We start from the raw sequence: 19,946 nt of genomic DNA, 5'->3' as shown, positions 1-19,946 counted from the left end.
CACAGGTGGTTGGGCCACTGGGTGGAATTTCTGAAGTGTGGATGGTGGTTAGTTCTGAGATCAGGCTACATCAGTGTCTAAGCACATAGCGGGAACTCAAATACTTAAAATAATTGCCTAATGAGCCTACTAGGTGTAACTAGTGGGATTAGGGAAACTGAAGTTTCCTGATATTTAGCAGAGCACCAGGCACAAGACCTTAGTAAACTGAACAGAATAAATGAAAATCTAAGTACGCCTTCAGCATACTTTAGCACCCTAGCTAAAACAGGGGCCCTGCATTCTGTGATTCTGCAAAGGTGTTATCTATTTGTAGCTAAACTACTACATGGGACAGACTTCTGAGGAGCTCTATGCCACTGCAATTTCAGGCAGAACTACCTAATGACCCACCCCTCTTCCAAGGAGCCTGACAACCCTCTAACTCCAGACTCTCTTCCTCCAAATTTTTTCCCCAAGTAAAAGGTTCTACCAGATAGCAATCTGCCTCAGAAACTTTTTGCAGGCCAGAGTTAGCCCTGAGAAACTCCTGTTGTTTTGCTCTGTTTTAGATAGCACCAGCTTCAATGAAATGCTTCAAAGATTAGTAGGGCATCTTTATAAAGAAAGGTAGGAGGCTCATATAGAATTTTTCTCCAAGGAGGAAGGTTACCTAGAGGGAAAAGCAGTCAGCTATATAACGAAATTCTAGTAACTAACTACTCTATTTTTTTGTTTTTGAATGAAATTTCACTTTGAGAGTTAGGGTGGAGTAGAACTGACTTATAGTACTTCCCCCCACCTATACTACAGGGATATGATGAAGGTAAATGAGACAATTCAAGAAGCACACTGGAACTCCCAGATGGAAAATACAATGTCAGGCAGAATTTGCGGCATTAGCAAACCCACACATGCAGAGTAAAATGTTGTAGAAGGCTTCCACTCATCATTTCAATTTTCTGAGTCTTTGGGTATACATTTTCCCCATTCACTTTAAACTTAAGAACAATGGAAAAAAGCTTTAATAGAATATCTAAGTTACGGCATTTGTGATACCTTATGTGAAACCCAATAAAGCAATTCTATTATTTATTTCCCATAAGGCAAATAATTTATTATCATTTGCCTTCTCTGAGACACTGTTTTCTTTAGCAGCATGCAAAGGAAAAGAACGTCACATGGTTTATAAAAGCACACAGGCTCTGGAGTCAGGCACAGATTCAAATTCCAGCTCTGCCATTTACTAGCTGTGTGACCCTGAGCAAGCTACTGAACCTAGATTTTAGTTTTCTCAACATAAATAGGAAAATTATACCCATACCTTTCAGAGTGGTTGTGAAAAATACATAAATAATATGTGTAAAAATACCAAACATACTGTATGGCACAAGGTATATGCTCAATAAATAGAAGATAGCATAATAAACTCTAATTTAACCTTCTGAATGAATGAATGAACTTTTAGAATGAATTTAACTTTTAAGAATCCCAAGAATCTGATTTTGCTAGCCTTAATCTTCATACAGCCAAAAAGATTTAACTTTTAAAAGTCTTTTACTTTTCAAAAACATGATTCTTATTTAGCCTATAAAAAAATTCTCTTTATTGGTAATTGATCATTTATTATCAATAATTATTGATAAATTCTAATGTACTCTCATAGGTTTTATATAGGCCCCCATCTTACCTGGCAGCTACAAAGGCTCCAATAATCATTGCAAATACAGTCATCTTAATACTCCAAGAAAAAGTCTTCCTACAAAATAAAATAATTAAAAAATACATACATGTGGCTTTAGTTATTTACAAAGACTCATTCTGCAACATAGGCAAAAAATATATGTTTTCTTTAAAAAAGTTGTAAACAAATGATTCCAAGGAACTGGATATTTAAAAGAACCCCTCTGATGAAGCAAAAACTTACTTTCTTATATAAGTAAGTATACTTATTTTTTCTTATTTTTACCATTTGTTGTTATTATTATTGAGCTTGAATTTTTGCTAATCAGATTTCTTTAAGTTGAAAATGGTCACACACATTTGTAGTAAAAGTAGCCAAGACATGAACACTATTTAAAGCCTATACTGATCTTCTGACCCAGCTTCACCAGTGGCATCAGTAGGTATAGGAATTCTTGAAAGTATACCTCATGTTCAGACAGGCTTCCATAAGGAAGCCATAAACTATCAACTCCTACAGCAAAGGGAGAAAGTTGCTTAAACTTCTCAAAAGATAAAGTAGAAACAACACAAATAATTGTAATATCTTACATATGCTGGGCACCTTTTCAGGGTGATTAAAGTTGGTTAAAGACTAGATATATTAGAAATTTAACTCACTTGAGTAAAAGTCCTTCAGCAAACATTGTAAACAGGATGGAGAACCTTCTCAGAACTGTAAACATTGGCAAGCTGCAGGAAAAAGACAAAGATATTTAGGTAAAATAAAATTTGATTCTCCAAAATTAGTATTTTAAAATAATGCTAATCTCTTCCTTCCATTATGGAAATTCCATGCTGATTAATCTGTGACTAAGTTAAATCCTTATTTCTCTCTAGAAAGTATTTGAAAGCCTGAAAGGGTTGCTTTTATAAAACTACCAGAAGTGAAAAACACCAAACTAATTATAAAATGGTAGAAAACATACATCTATTAACAAAGACTGATAACAGACACTTTTAATTTTACCCTGCTTATTATGTTAAACACCCTGAACAGTAATCATGTTAGTCTTTAAGACCTCGTCTTTCTTTTCTAGACTGACCTCCCTTCCTACCCCTAACTTTCAAATAACATCGGTGATAATCTTACCCCATAAAACATTCCTTGATTGTCCTTTTGTGGAAGTAATCCTGTCTTCCTCTAAACTCCTAGAGCATTCTGCTTGCACTAATCAAACATACAGCCTCTTGCAACATAATTATTTCTGAATCTATCTCATCTCACCCCAAAGTGCCTTATACTTAACTGGCAATCAAAGATAGGCTGTGAAAAGATGGATGGATGGATAGATGACAAAGGATGAAAAAGAGCAAACTCTATATACAAGCAGCACTTTGCAGCAGGTCTGCATTTCTTTCCAAGTGGGTAATGAGATGTAAAAGGATGCCCCACCCATGATAAATCTGACTTCCATGGAACCTTAACCAGAAATACCATCGTGGTCATTCTGTCAAGTTTCTTGGGTCTGAGGAAATGAAAAAAGCTTGGTCTCTACCCTCAGAGATCTCTCCATTCCGTTTTACAATCACCCATTAAGCCAGAGGTTTAGCTCACGTGACAGTGGTGAAGCCATGGGTTTCTGTTAAATGGTTTCCCTATGTGTATACTTTTAACATCACATATACCTGATACATACACTCTTTAAGTGGAAAAGCCAAGAATTGGGAAGTTAGAGGATAATAAGTGTTGTCATGGAGTAGAGAGCTACTGCTTCTTTCTAAAAGTGAAAATGCTGCCTCTAAAATCATATGGCCATGTGTAAAATGTTAATCATATTTGTATCAGGGTTCCATCTGATGCTATTTTAACTACCCCATGTTAAAAGAAAAACTACAAAAGTTCTCATATCCACAATCTAATTTTACTTGTGGAATTTGCCTAAAATATACTATTTATGAATTGTACTAATGAATTGAAATCTCAGAAGCCTAACATATATCCTTCACTATTATAAGTCTGTAAAAATAATGAAAATCTCCCATCACAGTATTTTACAACATTTTAAGACTTCTATCATCAAAGTGAAGGGAAAAAAAAAAACCCCAAACAAACAAAAAACTTCTTTCTCTTCAAACTTAAGAGATTAAGTTTCTGGTCCTTTCATTTTTCCAGGATCAGTAACAATGTGTTAAACATTTGACATTTTCAAGTACAATTTTAAGAACACATTATATTAACCTCACTAGTAAAATAAAGTTATCCATACTTCAGTTTCTTTGTGCTGAACAGTCCCGTGATTTGGTTCCCAAAATATAGTAGAGGTAGTGGAAACGTCTAGAAAATTTAAAAAGGGATAACAAAACTCAATAATAAAGGCAGCTAAAACAAGGTCCTTTTCAAACAGAAACAGTTTTGTTTATATGATCAAATTCTTTCTACTTAAAACACAAGATTAGTTCTCACACACAATTTTGGCCCCCATGAAGCACCCAAACAACATTACTCCTGGATAAATAGCTCTCTGCAGAAAGAATGGAGGGGAAACAAGAAACACAAATATGAATATGATCAAAGCACATGGGACAACAACATCTTTCTTTACAATATGATAATGTAGAGCCCATTGTTCTGATGTCAGCAGAAAAAGGAAAGGCATTTCATCCTCAGGTGGAGTCAAGCAGAGGCAGATCGAAGAATAAGAAAATAAACCCAAAGAATAATGAATGCAGGATACACAGATTAGACGGACGTAGAAAATGCAAAATGACTGTAATCCCAGCAAGTGTTCAATAATTAAAACAGAACACAAGATCTAGGGGCATTTTTTCTTAACTTTAAAGAGACTGTGGGACTTTTTAAAAACACATATTACTATATTTGTTCTTTGCCTGCATTATACCTACTCTACATTGGGCGATTTCAAGGCTGCAATTTTTAAATATGTAAGGCACTGATGAAAAATATATATAGTGACTTCTTTTCAGAACATAAAGTATTACTTTTTTTTTTTCTTTTTTACCTTTCGAGGTACATTTCTGTCAAAGTCAGGAAACTTGACTACTCTGAGTGCCTTTCCAACCCAGAGTACTGCCACTGTGGCCACCATCTGTAAACAGAGAACACAGATTCACTGTTCTACATATAAAGACACATTCAGAAGTTCTAACGACACAAACCACGTAATGCTGAAGATTCCAACTAACCTGGCCAAGTCCAACACATAGTGAGGAGGGAAATCTACAAAAATGGTAGAGAAAACAAAAAAAACACAGGGTCAGAAAAACCTAAGCTCGGTGAATTCAATTTGCACATCGGCAACCTTACAATGCATTTTGATACAAAACACACCAACGTCTACCCCTCATTCAAATGACAATCTGAGAAAAATCCCTGCCAGTTGTCAGGCAACACCGCTGATTTTGTAGCCTCGGGCTGCCACTTGTCTAATCTTGTCCGATTCTACAATTTCAGTCGGCTGCCTGTAACTGACTTGTCTTGGAAGTGAAGACATACATCTCTTGAACGGTTTCACACATTTAAAAAAAAAAAAATGCTTCTGCCTTTGTGGTCCCAGTGGCAGCATCACAATCATCTTAAATGGGCTTGAGGATGCGTAGGTCCCCAGAGGCTGTCAGCGAAGTCAGAGAACCCTGAAGCCCCGGAACCTAGCCCAGGCTGCAGGGAAGGCCGGGCATCCCTCTCCGGGCTCCCAACCTGGCGTGCACAGGAGTCAAAAAAGTCACGAAGCAACTCCGCTCCATCTCTCCGAAGGGCAGGGTTTGCAGGGTTTCCAAGGTGCTGCACGGCGGGCAGGGCAGGCGCTTTCCGAACGCGGCCCCGAACGCTCACCCGGCAGTCCCGAGCTCGGCGCCGGGAGCGGGAACCCCACTCCGGGCCGGCGCGCAAGCCGGCTCCGCCGCCCCGGCCGCGTATCAGCCGCCCGCCCGCCCTCCCTCCCTCCCCGGCTCCCGCCCAACTTTGTTCAGCTCCAACTTTGCAGGCAAAGTCCAGGGAGCCGGCGCCCAGCCGCCGCCGCCGCCCGCTCCTCTCCGCGGCCTGGGTCGCCGCCGCCTCGGCCCTACCTGTAGCTGGTGAGCACGCTCTTGTTGACCACCACGATGAGGAAGGAGCTCACGCCGTAAAAGCCAGCGGCCAGCAGTTTCAGGAACACGGTCAGCGTTTCGGCCGACGCCATCCCCAGCTCCTCCTCATGTCTGTGTGTGGAGGATTTCGCGGGGGCTTCTCCTTTAACCCGGGCCTGCTGACGTCTATGAACTTCCGCCATGGCGGCGGCGGCGGCGGCGGCCTGCGAGGGGAGCGGCGGGCGGCGGGGCCGACTAGAGCTGGGGTCTGAGGCGGCAGCTCGCGGGGACTCGCGGGACCGGGGCCGGTGTACTGGGCCGGCTGCCGCCGCCGCCTCGGCTCCCCGCGCGGCCGCCGCCCACCCCCGCCCAGGGGCAGGGACGCTGTGGTTCACACGCCCTGGGACTTTGATCGGGCATTGTGCAACGCGGGGTCAGAGGGTAGGGGCCGCGCCTGGCTCGGCCTGGGCAGGGCTTGGAGAGGGCCCGGAGAAGGGGCAGTGGCGACCCTGAGTCCCGGACAGAGAGGGAGAAGAAGCTTAGGGGGAACCACTCGGGGACACCAGGAAGCCTAGCAGCACAGCACAATCGCAGAAGGAAGCGACCGGCTAGCGCCTGCGCGCAAGCCCGCGCCGGGTGTTTCGGGGGCCGCGTACCTGGGATGCGGAGGCTGGCGGCTGGGGGGCTGAGAGCCGTATTTTCCAGATAACTGCCGCAACCAAAATACAGACCTTCCTCCAATCGGTAACAGGTGGCTGACTGAGTAGTTAACAATGTGCGTGCGTCTAGCCTCACTCGAACGCTATTTCTGTCTCTCTTGCAGAGGGCCTAAGCCCTTAAAAAGTATCAGATGTGGATCAAGAGTAAACATTCAACTGTTCAATATTTCAGTCTGCGTTGCCTCAGATTTCTTACGGTTTCTGAACCCAGAAAACACCATACAATACCGTCTTTGAGATTGTACTGCCATATCCAAAAAGTAGCAAGATAATAAAGTGGCTTGGGGGTTGGTGAAACAGTAAGGTGTTAGGAGCTGAGTTCCAATTCTGGGTTTCCTAGAAATGCCCCCTCACTAGCTGTGTGCCCTTGGGTCAGTTAGTTGAACTCTCTGAGCCTACATCTCCTCATCTCTGGATATAAAGCTGGTTTTCAGTAAACAGTAGACATTGTCATATAAGAGAAACAAATCATTATTACCAGCTTAAACAAAGAAATGACATATCTAATTTTAATGTCAAGGCAGAAAAATAACTTTGAATTATTTATCTAAATATTTTGTCTATATCTTTAAAATATTTTTCCATATTTTAAAATTATGGTAAAATATACATAACACAAAATTTACCATCGTTACCTGGTTTTTATTATGGTGAAATATGCATAATATAAAATTTATTATTTCAACACTTTTTAAGTGTACAATTCAGTGGTGTTAAGTACATTCATGTTGTTGTGAAACTCTTAACCATTACCCTTCTCTAGAGCTTTCATGTCATCTCAAACTGAGATTATGAAACCACTAAACAAAAACTCCCCATTCCTCCTTCCCTCCATCCTCTAGAAACCGCTATTCTACTTTGCCTCTATAAATTTGACTATTCTAGGTATCTCAAATAAGTAGAATCATACAGTATTTGTCCTTTTGTGTCTGACTTATTTCATTTGGCATATTTTCAAGGTTCATCCACATGTAGCATGTGTCAGAATTTCTTTCCTTTTCAAGGCTAGATAATATTCCATTGTACGTATATCTTTTGATTTATATATTTTATGTTATCCTGGAGACACTTGTGTTCTTTGACTGCTCCTTAGGAAAAACTGGCACACAAAATGAAATTCTTAACACAGTCCACAAGGCCTTAGGTGACATGGCTCCTGCCGTCCTTACATTTTCCTCCCTAGGCTTCAGCTAAATCAAACTACACCCAGTTCCCTGAAGAATAATGTGGGTTCCTGTGTCCTTACTTCTGTGTCTTTACTCCCGTATTCCCTAAATCTGGGGTGCTTTTTCTCTCCCTCCTCTCCACTGTCTCCTGAAGAACTGTTACTTTTCTTTTAGTATTTAGGCAAAATATTATCTCCTCTCTGGGCACCTTCCTTCACACCGCCTCTCCTTGCCCTCCACAGAAATGACATCTCTCCTTTGTGCTTCTCCCACTGCATCTTTGTGCATCCCCTTTATAGAGGCTCTGGAATTATATGTTTACATGTCAGTCTGTTCCACTTGACAGTGAGCTCCTTGAGCGCTGGGTGAGGCAGGGACATCTAGCACACTTTAGATGTTTTTGCTAAATGAATCAGCGAATGGTATAACTTTTCAACAATGAAAGAAGTGGCCAAATTTCTTCCTTAACTGCTGGCAGCAGAAGAAAAATAACTAGAAAATTATATTTTGAGAAACATCCCTTGTGAAAAAAATTATTATTAAAATAATAATGTCCCTCATTACAAAAGCAAACAAGCAAAAGAGACTTGTATCGCACAACTATCTTGCTCTCTTCCTCTCTCACCCCTACCCATTTTTCAGAGAAAGCAACTGCTAACCATCTCGAGGCTCTGCTTAGAGCCACTTTCTGTGCCTATACAAATATATATACACACACATATGCATATATATACATACACATATATTTATAGACATGTATTGTTATACATTTTTTAACATAAATGAAGAGAACCATGTAAAAACACTGATGCTCAAACCAGATACTGCCTCTGGCACTAGTTTTGTGATCTCCGGCAAGTTGCTTGATGTCACGGTGGTTCAGTTCCCTCCTCTGTAAAATGGGGATAACAATAGCACCCACCTCATAGGGTGGTGATGAGAATTAAGTAAGTTAATAAAGTTAAATGCTTAGAATATAGTACACACTTTACAAATGTTCCTAATAATAATAATTACTATTATTATCATTATGATTATGCAACCTTTCTCTTTTCACTTTTTATTCCTTGAAGGCCTTTCTGTGGCAGTAAAGAAACTCTACCTCATTCTTTTTAATGGCTGCAGAGAATTCTATCAGCTAGATGCATCATGATTGATGTGATCCATCCTATAGACATTTTTAAGTTGTTGCCATTTTTTCAGTTTATAAACAATGCAGCTTTGATTATCCTTGTCCATTCAACTTTGTACAGGTATCAGTTTCTAGAAGTGGAATTGCTTAATTAAAGACTATTTTTTTAAAAAATTAATCGAATGAACAAATTGATCTCCAAAGAGGTTGTACCAATTTTATATTACCACTAACACTGTATGAAAAGGAAATTTCCTTTTATAAAGTCAGATGGTGATAATGGAAACCAGTGAAAGAGGCCAGATAATAGTTCAAGTGCTACTCTATGGAGTAGGAAATGCCAGGTACAAATTTCTGCAACAAATCAATTGCAATTACACAAAATGAAATGAAAATAAATCTCCTAAAAAGTACTGATCCAAGCAATTACTGTTGTTTTCCTCAGCATGATTATGTAATTTATTAGCAAGTATACACTAAGACCTACCATAGACAGGCCAAGAACTGTGTTGGGTTTTCTTAACTCCAGTAATGATTTGTGGAGCCTCAGTAGAATGCTTTGAAGTGTAGAGGAGTGACGCATTCTCATTAGATAATAAGAGATAAGATAGGTACTAAGGGGCTTCCCTGTGGCACAATGGTTAAGAATCCGCCTGCCAGTGCAGGGGACACGGGTTCGAGCCCTGGTCCGGGAAGATCCCACGTGCCATGGAGCAACTAAGCCTGTGCGCCACAACTACTGAGCCCACGTGCCACAACTACTCAAGACCGCGTGCCTCGAGCCCATGCTCCACAACAAGAGAAGCCACCACAATGAGAAGCCCGTGCACCACAACGAAGAGCCGCAACCCTCTTGCTGCAACTAAAGAAAGCCTGCGCGCAGCAACGAAAGCCCAACACAGCCAAAAATAAATAAAATTAAATCTTTTTAAAGAATAAAAAGAAAAGATAAAGCAACTATACCCCAATAAAAAAAAAAGATATGTACCAATACTGTAGTAGGGTATTATTATAGGGAATTAGACTTTTACGTATTTTAGGTACTCAAACCTCTTTCCTAACCTTAGTAATATTAATCACAGAATTATATATGGGAAATTTATACATTATCTGATAAAATTTAATAAAGTTTAAAAAATATCTTAAAAAGCTGTACAAGATTGGAAAGACTGGATTTAAATGTTCTCATTGATATACAAGCCTACTCTAGTTGGAAATGTCAACATTGTAGGTTGATATATTTTATATCTTGCTAGGTGTAATTACTAGCAGAAAAATCTTCTTTGTATTTAAATCATGTCTTTTGCTTTAGCCATCATGTTTCTCCATGAAGGAAATTGATCAGTACTTTTCCCTACACTTCTCAATTTGCCCTGGCTCACTTGCTCTTCTTATACTGGAATTTATTTGGCCTTTTTGGTGTTCACCAATTTCTTGTTTCACTAGATCAGCCAGCCTAGATCATACCCAATAACATACTGTGTTGTACCACTGATTATGCTATAGCCAGGGAGCAAAGGTCATAGGTGTTTCCTATTTGAACAATGCTTTTAAAATTCTGAGAACCAAAATGCAAAGAAGTAGCGTGCAGCTTCTCTGCAGTGCCTTATACTTCTCTGTGTTGGGCTGGAAGGAATGACCTCACTGACGACTGATGGGTGGCCTGGCAGTGCGCTGCAATTGAAATTCATTATCTTATTGCATCCTTACCACTCTAGGAAGTAGGTATGGTGAAACAACTTATAAACAGGAAAACAAGGGCCTAGTGGAAGTATTAAGCATGCCCTGAGTCTCACAGCTCTAAGTAACTGTACAGATTTGGCCCTAGTCCGTTCAACATTCAGTTTGTGCTCCTCCACTGGACACCCCTGCCTTATTTGGGGTAGGTGGACATACTTGCTTCTAAAGTTCTCACAATGCCATTACCTCCTTCAGTTGCCAAGTTTAGTGTTTAGCAATGCTATGAAGAATAATCAGGATATAGGAACACCAGTCTATTAAAATCATTGTCACTAATGACCCATTCACAACAATACCATACCAGACATCAATTTAGGCATTGAAAATACAGAGACATTTCAAACTCAATTTATTTACAACTGAACCTCATACAAATCTATCCAAAGTCAGCAGCTTTGAATCTTCTGTCTCTGTGAACTGACTGGCCTCACTATCCACCTATTCACATGGCTCTGCCCAATCTACAACCACCTCCAATCACGCTTCAACTCAAACCAAACTAGTTTTATCCCCTCCACTACACTGAAGCTGGTCACCCCTAAGTCACCAATGACCTCCGTGGAAGTAAACCCAGCTGACTCTCAGTCCTTCTCTTGCTTGACCACTTTACAGCATTTGCACTGCTGACCCTCTCCCTTCCCTTAGCTACACTCTCTTTCCTTGATTCCTGGGACACCACACTCTCTGCAACTCCTCCTGGTTCTCTGGATGCCCCTTCTCATTTGTCTTTGCTGGTTCCTCCTCTTCTACCATATCTTTAAAATAAAAGTTTCATATGCCTCAAGGCTCAGTCGTAGGTCTTCTCATTTGATTCTACATATTCTCACTAAATAATATCATCTCATTCCATGGCTTCAGTTACGATTTAACATTCCATCAACACTTCCTAAATCTACTCATGTATGTTCTCTTGAACTCCAGGTTTGTATATCCAACTGTGTCTTGAACATCTTCACTTGGATGACTCTCTCTGAGGCTCTTCAACATGTCTAAAACTAAATTCATCCTTATCCCCTGAACACCAGCAAACTGCTTCTCCTCCACTGTTCCCCATTGTATCAAGTAATGAATTCTAACCAGCTGAGATCCTGGCTGTCTTACTTAACTATCCAAAATATTTACTACTTCCTTGGGACTTCCCTAGCGGTCCAGTGGTTAAGACTCTGAGCTTCCAGTGCAGGGGGCATGGGTTCGATCCCTGGTTGCGGAAATAACATCCCACATGCTGCACAGTTTGGCCAAAAAAAAATAAATGTAAAAAATTTACTGCTTCCTGTTTATCAGATCCAATTAGCATATTTCAATCCCTATACTGAACCAGTTGATTTTGTATGAGAATGTTCAGATGATTAAGATCTCTGTGGACTATATTATGGCAGAGAGTAGGAGATTTGATGCAACCCTGAGGCTAGACTGTGATGATGTACTCCTGACCCTGCCATTTAAGAAGTAAACTGCTTCTAGTCAGTCCTAATAAACTGATGAAGAGAAAAAAGGATATTGCATATCAATACAGCATACTAGGTGTCAGGAGCTGTAGTGTTGATCTGCCTCAGTAAAAATGCTACATGTGAAACATTATCTAAAATTGGAGTCACCTCCTGATTAAGTTTATAATCATTCTCAGATATTTGTCAAGATCTGCCTTCTGTATTGGACAAACAGGTGAGTTAAATGGAAATGTGATAGGTATCACCACTCATGCATCTTTCCAAGTCTTTGATGATGACAATAATCTCTGCAATTTCCCTAACGATATGCTATTCCCTCTTGTTACTGTTCCGGTAGGATGGGAAAGTTCCAGAGGCTTTCGCTTTCCACAATTATGGTCTTTATTCCATGAGTCAAAGAGCCATTGTGAGGATTTTGCTAGTTGCCAAGTATATCTGTTATGTCTAAACATGCATCTCTTCTAATTATACATTCAAGAATTGGATAAATAACCACACAGTGGCTCTACAGACCCACTGGGCCCACTGTGTTTCAGATTTGGGCTAAGACTCTAGTTGTCACCTGACTCAGCCCCCAGTTTCACTGGTAGTCTACAGTGATATGGGTGCCCAGGAATTAGTATCAAGTAGCCAGTGTTCCATAATCCCCAAAAGGTCTGCGTATGTCCCTTCCCCCAGTACGAAGTCACTCTAGTAAATCACTGCAGTTCCCTTTGAGGAAGACTCGGAGGAAGATATGGTGTATACTTGTACCATGATACAGGAGCCTTCCTCAAGGACACTTGACACCCCCTTCAGTGCAAAGGGTTCTGGTTCTATAAACTGGCTTATGTCTGGAAACTGAGTAAGAGTCTGTGAGTCTCCATTTTAGAAACTCAAGTTAGATTTTTTTGCTGTCAGTCTGGCTTTTCCTGTTATATAGATTAAGCACCATTTTAGTAGGTTGCCTTGCTATTACATTCGTAGGGATGTTGTAATCAATTAGCCACTGCCAAAGATTCCTGGGGATTAAAATATTCTGGTTACCACTATGTTACTGCTTTCCTTTTATGGTAAATATGCCCATCTCGCCTTTGGTGGTTAAGAACTGCTACTTGCCTCTGATACTCCAGACTTCTATCATCTCTATTATAAATAGTGAGCCCACCTCAATAGTGAAATTTCCCACCTTTATGCTTGGCTTATGGAGAACAGCCATGACAGAACTTCTCAAGGATGTGTATGCTCTACACAAAAAGATGTTTCTCAATGTGTTGATGATGGGCGTGTCCTCTCAGGATGTAGTTGAGAGATGGATATGTAGATTATTCATGATAAAAGCCCTCCAGTATTCCTATCTCCCTAAACCTTGGCATTCCTTCAACTACATTATAATGGAGGAAGTTTTGGTCTCTCGATCTCATTAAACAGAGGCCACTTTTAAGGCCAGGTCTTAGTTAACTAACTATAAATTGTCAGAATATTTCCACCTACATGAGTTAAAACATTAAATCCAGAACCTCTGGTAAGAGCACTCATGTCAATACATATGGCCCAATCCAGTGTTATGGCCCATTCTTCCTTAAAACTCATCCCTATACATATTCTCCAGGCTTATATTGATATAAATTAGGAAAATCTTGCAATTTTTTTGGTATATAAACTGCTTCCTCCTGGGTCAGACTTTGTACTTGCTCCCCTGGAGCATACTGATATCTGACCCTACTAATGGGGATAGTGGATAGTTTTCAAGCAAGGAAAGGCTAATATCAGGCACAGGAGGACAAGCTTCTTCTACTGTTAGAAGAGGTTCAGAGTGACCTGAGAATTCAAAATTCTCAACTTGATCTAAATCCAGCCGGATGTATCCCCACTTCAAGATTTAGGGTCCCTCTGCTTCCCTATCATTTTCCTAACTTCTTCATAAGAGACATGGCAAAGCTGTAAATTCAACTGATGTAAATTCTGTAAACTGGACAAGTATATATTTATACTTGTTTTATTTATTTACCAGTCGTGTAGCTACAAGAAATGAGAGATTCTTTTAGAGCTGCCATAGAATTTCTCTAGCTCTCTGATGAAACTGAAGCAGAGAGTATAAGGACCTGAGTTTGATACTTTCTTTCTGTAAGTGCTTTAGTCCGCTCAGAAGAATCTATCCCACACCACAGTCTTCATGGTCATAATTACTGCTGTGATGGTCAAGTGCAGCAGGCACAGGCTCTAGGGCACTTGGGTCAGCAGGCACTTCCTCACAATCAACTACAGGTGATTATTTAATCAATCATGCTACTTCTGCATGACATGGGTAACCAGTATTCATTTCCCATTAGCAAGGTGCTCAGCTCTACATTCAAATCCAAACCAATCCCCAAATCCCATCTTTTAGGGTCTGTTTCCTGGAACCACTCCTAGTAACAATTTCTGTATCAATCAGAGTCCAGTTAGGAGACAGAAATAACACTAGTTATTTGATTAGAGAGAATCTAATATAAAGAAATATTAACTAGGGACTTCCCTGGTGGCGCAGTGGTTAAGAATCCTCCTGCCAATGCATGGGACACAGGTTCGAGCCCTGGTCCGGGAAGATCCCACATGCTACGGAGCAGCTAAGCCCACTACTGAGCCTGCGCTCTAGAGCCCATGCTCTGCAACAAGAGAAGCCACTGCACTGAGAAGCCCTTGCACCGCAATGAAGAGTAGCCCCCCGCTCACTGCAACTAGAGAAAGCCCTCACGCAGCAACAAAGACCCAATGAGACCAAAAATAAATAATATAAATAAAAATAAATTCATCAAATTCAAGGTTTAAAAAAAAAACCCTCCAAGGTATCATGGAGGTAGCAACTGCAGGAAGGGAAGGGGGAATAATGGGAGGAGACTGGAATTATTAAAACCTATAGGAGGAACCCTAGCAGCTAAAACACAGACCTCTGAGGAAGAGATGCTGCTCAGCTGATACCGGAATCTTTAGTTTAGAAAAGGCTCCCCGTAAGCCTGGGATCCAGACCTTTGAGGAGGAAGCACCAACTGGCTGATGCTGTGGGCTCTGAGAGGCACTAATAGATTGGCCCTGCAAATTCAGGGAAAACCGCAAATGGCTTTCACCCGCTGCTATGCGAAGGCCCTGCTGTTCCTGGGCTGAAGACTTGTTGCTGGAGCATTGCTAACAGAAGGCAGACTGGAAAGGACATTTTTTTCTTCCTCCTCCAGCTTTGCTATCTCCCTCCATCACCACCTATGACGGGGCCTAACACAGAGCCAGCTGGCAAAGCAGATGCATAGTTTGCAAAATACAAGCACCAGCTTCACAAAGCAGAATAGAGAAGTGTGGTCCAAACCTAGTGCAAAGTTTGGAGCTGAGAGACAATTAATAACTGGCGTCCCCATTTTAGTAAAAGGAAGCACCATTCACCAAGTTGCTCACCTTAGAAGCCTAGTAGTTACTCTCAGGGCCTCTCTCTTCTCATCTGCCATATATAGTCCCCTAAATACCTCCCAAGTCTGAACCCACTGCCGTCATCTTCATCCCTCACCAAGACTACTGCAACGACATCGTCACTAGTCTTCAGCCAGATGACTGTGGGTCTATAATTCATTTTCTACATAGCAGCTACACAGCAGCCACAGCGATTCTGTAAAATGCAGATCTAATTATCAGGATAAAATCTATCTCCTGCCTTACTTCACAGCTTTCTCCTTTTGGCTCTCCCTGCTCTAAATTCATGGTTGACTTTCTTTAATTCCTCAAATACACCCTCTCATTTCTGGATCTTTGCACCTGCTCATCACTTGACTTACAGATTAAACCCCCATTCCCACAAACCCCACCTCCCTCCTCTGGCTAACTTCTTCAGGTCTCAAAAGAGAGACTTCAGTGAGGTCTTCCCTACCCACAGACTCAGGTAACACCCACTCCTACATGCTCTTTAAGAGACATGATAAACTGAGTTACTCATTGGAATAGTCTTTTCCTACTCTCTGCCTATTGCCTTCCCCCTACCATTCATGTTCAGACCACAATGCACAGGCTGCTGGTTACTACAGATGGTTGCCATTGCAGTGTACGTGGATCATAGGCTGCAAATCCTTAGATTCTGTGCTTAAAATTCAAAGGTGAAAAAGATTTTAGAAAGAATCATTTTTCCCCTGCTCATTCCTTCTAAACCAGATAAACACCTTCCAAAACTTCTCTCACAGTCTTCCCCAACTGAGTTGTTGGAAACTATTCTTCCAGTTGCTTAAGTCCAAACTTTGGAGTCATCTCTGACTCCTCTTTTTCTCTCACAGCCCATAGCTAACTTTCAGCCAATTCCATTAACTACATCTTTAAAGTGCAGTCTTCCCTTGGTACCCGAGAGGGATTGGTTTTAGGACCCCCATGGAAACCAAAATCCGAAGATGCACAAATCCCTTATGTAAAATGGCACAGTATTTGCTTGTAAGCTATTAACCCTCCCACATACTTTAAATTATCTCTAGGTTACTTATAATACTGAATACAAGGTAAATGCTATGTAAATAGTTGCCAGTGTGGGCAAATTCAGGTTTTGCTTTTTGGAACTTTCTGGAATTTTTTTTTTTTAATATATTCTATCCACAGTTGGTTGAATCTGCAGTTGTGGAGCCCACAGGTATGGAGGGCCGACTGTCCATCCGTATTCCAACATTTATTACTTCTTCTACCGGCCCCCTAGTCCAAGTCACCATCTGCTCTTGCTAAAATATTGTAATTGTCTCTTCAATGGTTTCCCTGCTTTTATCTTGTACTCACCATTCCTCATTAATCTTTTCTCCCCAAAGCACCCAAAGTAACATAAAATATTAGTCAAATATCACACCACTGCTCAAAACTGTTCAATCACTTCCCATCTTATTCTGAATAAAATTCAAAACATTATAATGGTTTACAAGGCCTTACGTGGTCTGGCCTTTTGTTACCTTTGTGGTTTCACCCTCTACCGCTTCCACTCCACCTCTGCCAACTCAGCCACAATGGCCCCTTTGCTGTTCCTAGAACCCTTGAATTCCACTCCGCCTCAGGGCCTTTGAATTTATTGTACTTTGCCTAGAATAGAGTTCCTCCACATATCTCCATGGTTTATTCTGTCGTTTAATTCAGATCTTAACTCAAATTTCATCTTATCAAAGTGGTCTCTCTCAACCCTGAAGAAACAAATGAAAGAAGAACTAAAGAAATGATGAGCTATACTGTGTTCATAGGTTGGAAAATACAATATCATTAAGGTGTTAATTCTCTCAAAACTTATCTATAGATTTAATGCAATTCCTGTCAAAATTCCAGCAAGCTTTTTTTATAGATGTTGACAAGATGATTCTAAAATGTAAATGGAAAGGTAAATGAATGAGAATGGCCAAAACAATTAGGAAAGGTGGAAGACCCACACTACCCATTGTTTATTTTTTTATTTTTTTTTGTGGTACATGGGCCTCTCACTTTTGTGGCCTCTCCCGTTGTGGAGCACAGGCTCCGGACGCGCAGGCTCAGCGGCCATGGCTCATGGGCCCAGCCGCTCCATGGCATGTGGGATCTTCCCGGACCAGGACATGAACCCGTGTCCCCTGCATCGGCAGGCGGACTCTCAACCAGTGCGCCACCAGGGAAGCCCACACACTACCCATTTTTAAGCCTTGCTATAAAGCCACAGTAATCAAGACAGTGTGATACTAACATAAAGATATTCATATGGATCAATGGAGTAGAATAGAGAGCCCCAAAATAAACACACAAATACAGTCAATTGATTTTTGCCTAAGATACACAATTTCAATAGAGAAAGAATAGTCTTTTTGATAGTGCTGGAACAATTGGATGTCCATAAACAAAAACAAACAAATAAAAATGAACTTCAACACATACCACATACCTTATATAAAAATTAACTCAAAATAGATCATAGATCTAAATATAAAACCTAAAAGTATAAAATGTCTAGAAGAAAACATTGGAGAAAATCTGTAATCATGGATTTGGCAGCAAGTTGTGTTTTTTTTAATTGTAGGAAAAAACACATAATATGAAATCTACTCTCTTAGCAAGCTTTTAAGTATGTAGTATCGTATAGTTAACTGTACCCATGCACATTGCTGTGCAACAGGTCTCTAGAACTTTTTCATCTTGCATGACTGAAACTCTGTATCTATTGAAGAGCAACTCCTCATTGTCCCTTCTCTCCAGCCCCCAGAAACCACTATTCTAATTTCTGCTTCTGAGTTTGTCTACTTTAGGTATCTTACATAAGTGGAATCTTACAGTTTGTCCTTCTGTGACTGACTTAATCTCACTTGGTTTAATGTCCAAGTTTCATCCATGTTATTACATATTACATATTACATGTTACATATTACATTACATATTACATATTACATATTACATCCTAACAGGTATGAGGCAATATCTTAATGTGGTTTGATTTGCCTTTCCCTTTCGTATACCTGTTGGCCATTTGAATGTCTTCTTTGGAGAAATGTCTATTCAAGTCCTTTGCCCATTTTAAAATCAGGTTATTTGTTTTTTTGCTAGTGATTAGTGGGAGTTCGTCATATATATTGGATAGTAATCTCTTATCACATAATGTGCTTTGCAAGTATTTTCTCCCATTCCATAGGATGCCTTTTCACTCTGCTGATCATTTCCTTTGTGGTGCAGAAGCTTTTTAGTTCGATGTAGTCCCACTTGTCTATTTTTGCTTTTGTTTCCTGTTCTTTTGGTGTCATAACTAAGAAATCATTGCTAAGACAAATGTTATGAAATTTTTCTTCTATGTTTTCTTCTAAGAATCACATAATTTCTGGACTTACATTTAAGTGTTTAATCTATTTTGAGTTGATTTTTTTCTACATAGTGTAATATAAGACTCTAATTTTGCTCTTTCACATATGAATATCCAGTTTTCCCAGCACCATCTGTTGAAGAGACTATCCTTTCCCCATTGTATAGTCTTGGCACCACTGTTGAAGATCATTTGACCATACACACATGGATTTATTTAGGGGCTTTCTATGCTGTTCCACTGGTCTGTATGTCTGTCTTTATGCTAGTATCATACTGTTTTGATTGCTGTAGTTTTGTAATATGTTTTGAAGTCAGGAAGTGTGAGGCCTCCAGGTTTGTTCTTCTTTTTCAAGAGTTCTTTGGTAATTTGGAGGCTTTTGTGGTCCCATATGAATTTTAGAATTTTCTTCCTCTTTCTGCAAAAAACTCCATAGAATTTTGATAGGGATTGCATTGAACTGTAGATTTCTTTGGGTAGTATGTTCATTTTAACAATATTAAGTCTTTCAATTCACGAACACAGATATCTTTCCATTAATTTGTGTCTTCTTTAATTTCTTTTAGCAATGTTTTGTAGCTTTTAGTGTACATGTCTTTCACCTCCTTGGTTAAGTTTATTGCTAAATATTTTATTCCTCTTGATGCTATTGTCATGTAGTTAACATGTACTCCCTGATATGATGTGATTAGCAAGACACTTCACTTCTGTGGTATCCTTCCCTGAAACTCACAACCCTAGTTTAATCATAAGAAAACATCAGACGAACCTAAGTTCAGGGCCTCTATAAAATACTTGACCAGTGTTTTTTAAAACTCTCAAGATCATAAAAAACAAGGAAAGACTGAAAACTGTCACAGATTAGAGGATACTTAAAAGACAAGATGAAGAAATGCAATGTGGTATCCTGAATTGGATCCTGAAACAGAAAAATAACATTGTGTAAAGACTGGTGAAATTCAAATAAAGTCTTAGTTTAGTAGTTTTTTTGTTTTTAAGAGTCTTCTTTGACCAATCTACCTAAAATGTCATACTTCCTATGGCTTACTGTTCTCTAACCTTACCTTATCTTTTCTTTCAGCTTTGCCACTTATTGATTACGTTATATTAGCTTATTGTCTGTCTCCTCCCAATAAAATATTAGCTCCATGAGCAGGGGTGGATGGAAGTTTTATGAAACCTGAAGCTTTGTGAGTCCTTCCTAAGAAAAAAATGCAAAGTTAAACATGTAAAATAAGG

At 40.0% G+C, this 19,946-nt stretch overlaps 1 protein-coding gene across 2 annotated transcripts in view; it reads right to left on the bottom strand.

Moving 5' to 3' along the window:
- SLC35D1 (solute carrier family 35 member D1) overlaps positions 1-6,652 on the bottom strand; it is a 51,723-nt gene extending 45,071 nt beyond the window's left edge. Inside the window, exons 1-7 of one of the 2 annotated variants that reach the window (XM_082675739.1) lie at positions 6,384-6,652; positions 5,728-5,951; positions 4,849-4,882; positions 4,665-4,751; positions 3,912-3,979; positions 2,323-2,394; positions 1,670-1,738 (exon numbers count right to left, since the gene is read on the bottom strand). In XM_082675739.1, coding sequence (XP_082531865.1) covers positions 1,670-1,738; positions 2,323-2,394; positions 3,912-3,979; positions 4,665-4,751; positions 4,849-4,882; positions 5,728-5,930 — 533 coding nt within the window. In that variant the 5' untranslated portion in view covers positions 5,931-5,951; positions 6,384-6,652. Of the gene's footprint in view, positions 1-1,669; positions 1,739-2,322; positions 2,395-3,911; positions 3,980-4,664; positions 4,752-4,848; positions 4,883-5,727; positions 6,154-6,383 lie in introns of those variants that run through there. The other variant, XM_082675740.1, reaches the window with a different exon arrangement.
- Positions 6,653-19,946: the final 13,294 nt, after the last annotated feature.

Source organism: Grampus griseus (assembly GCF_964374135.1).
Source record: "Grampus griseus genome assembly, chromosome: 1".
Taxonomy (NCBI): domain Eukaryota; kingdom Metazoa; phylum Chordata; class Mammalia; order Artiodactyla; family Delphinidae; genus Grampus; species Grampus griseus.
The sequence above is the reverse complement of the archived record's forward strand: the minus strand, read 5'-3'. Positions and strand labels throughout refer to the sequence as shown.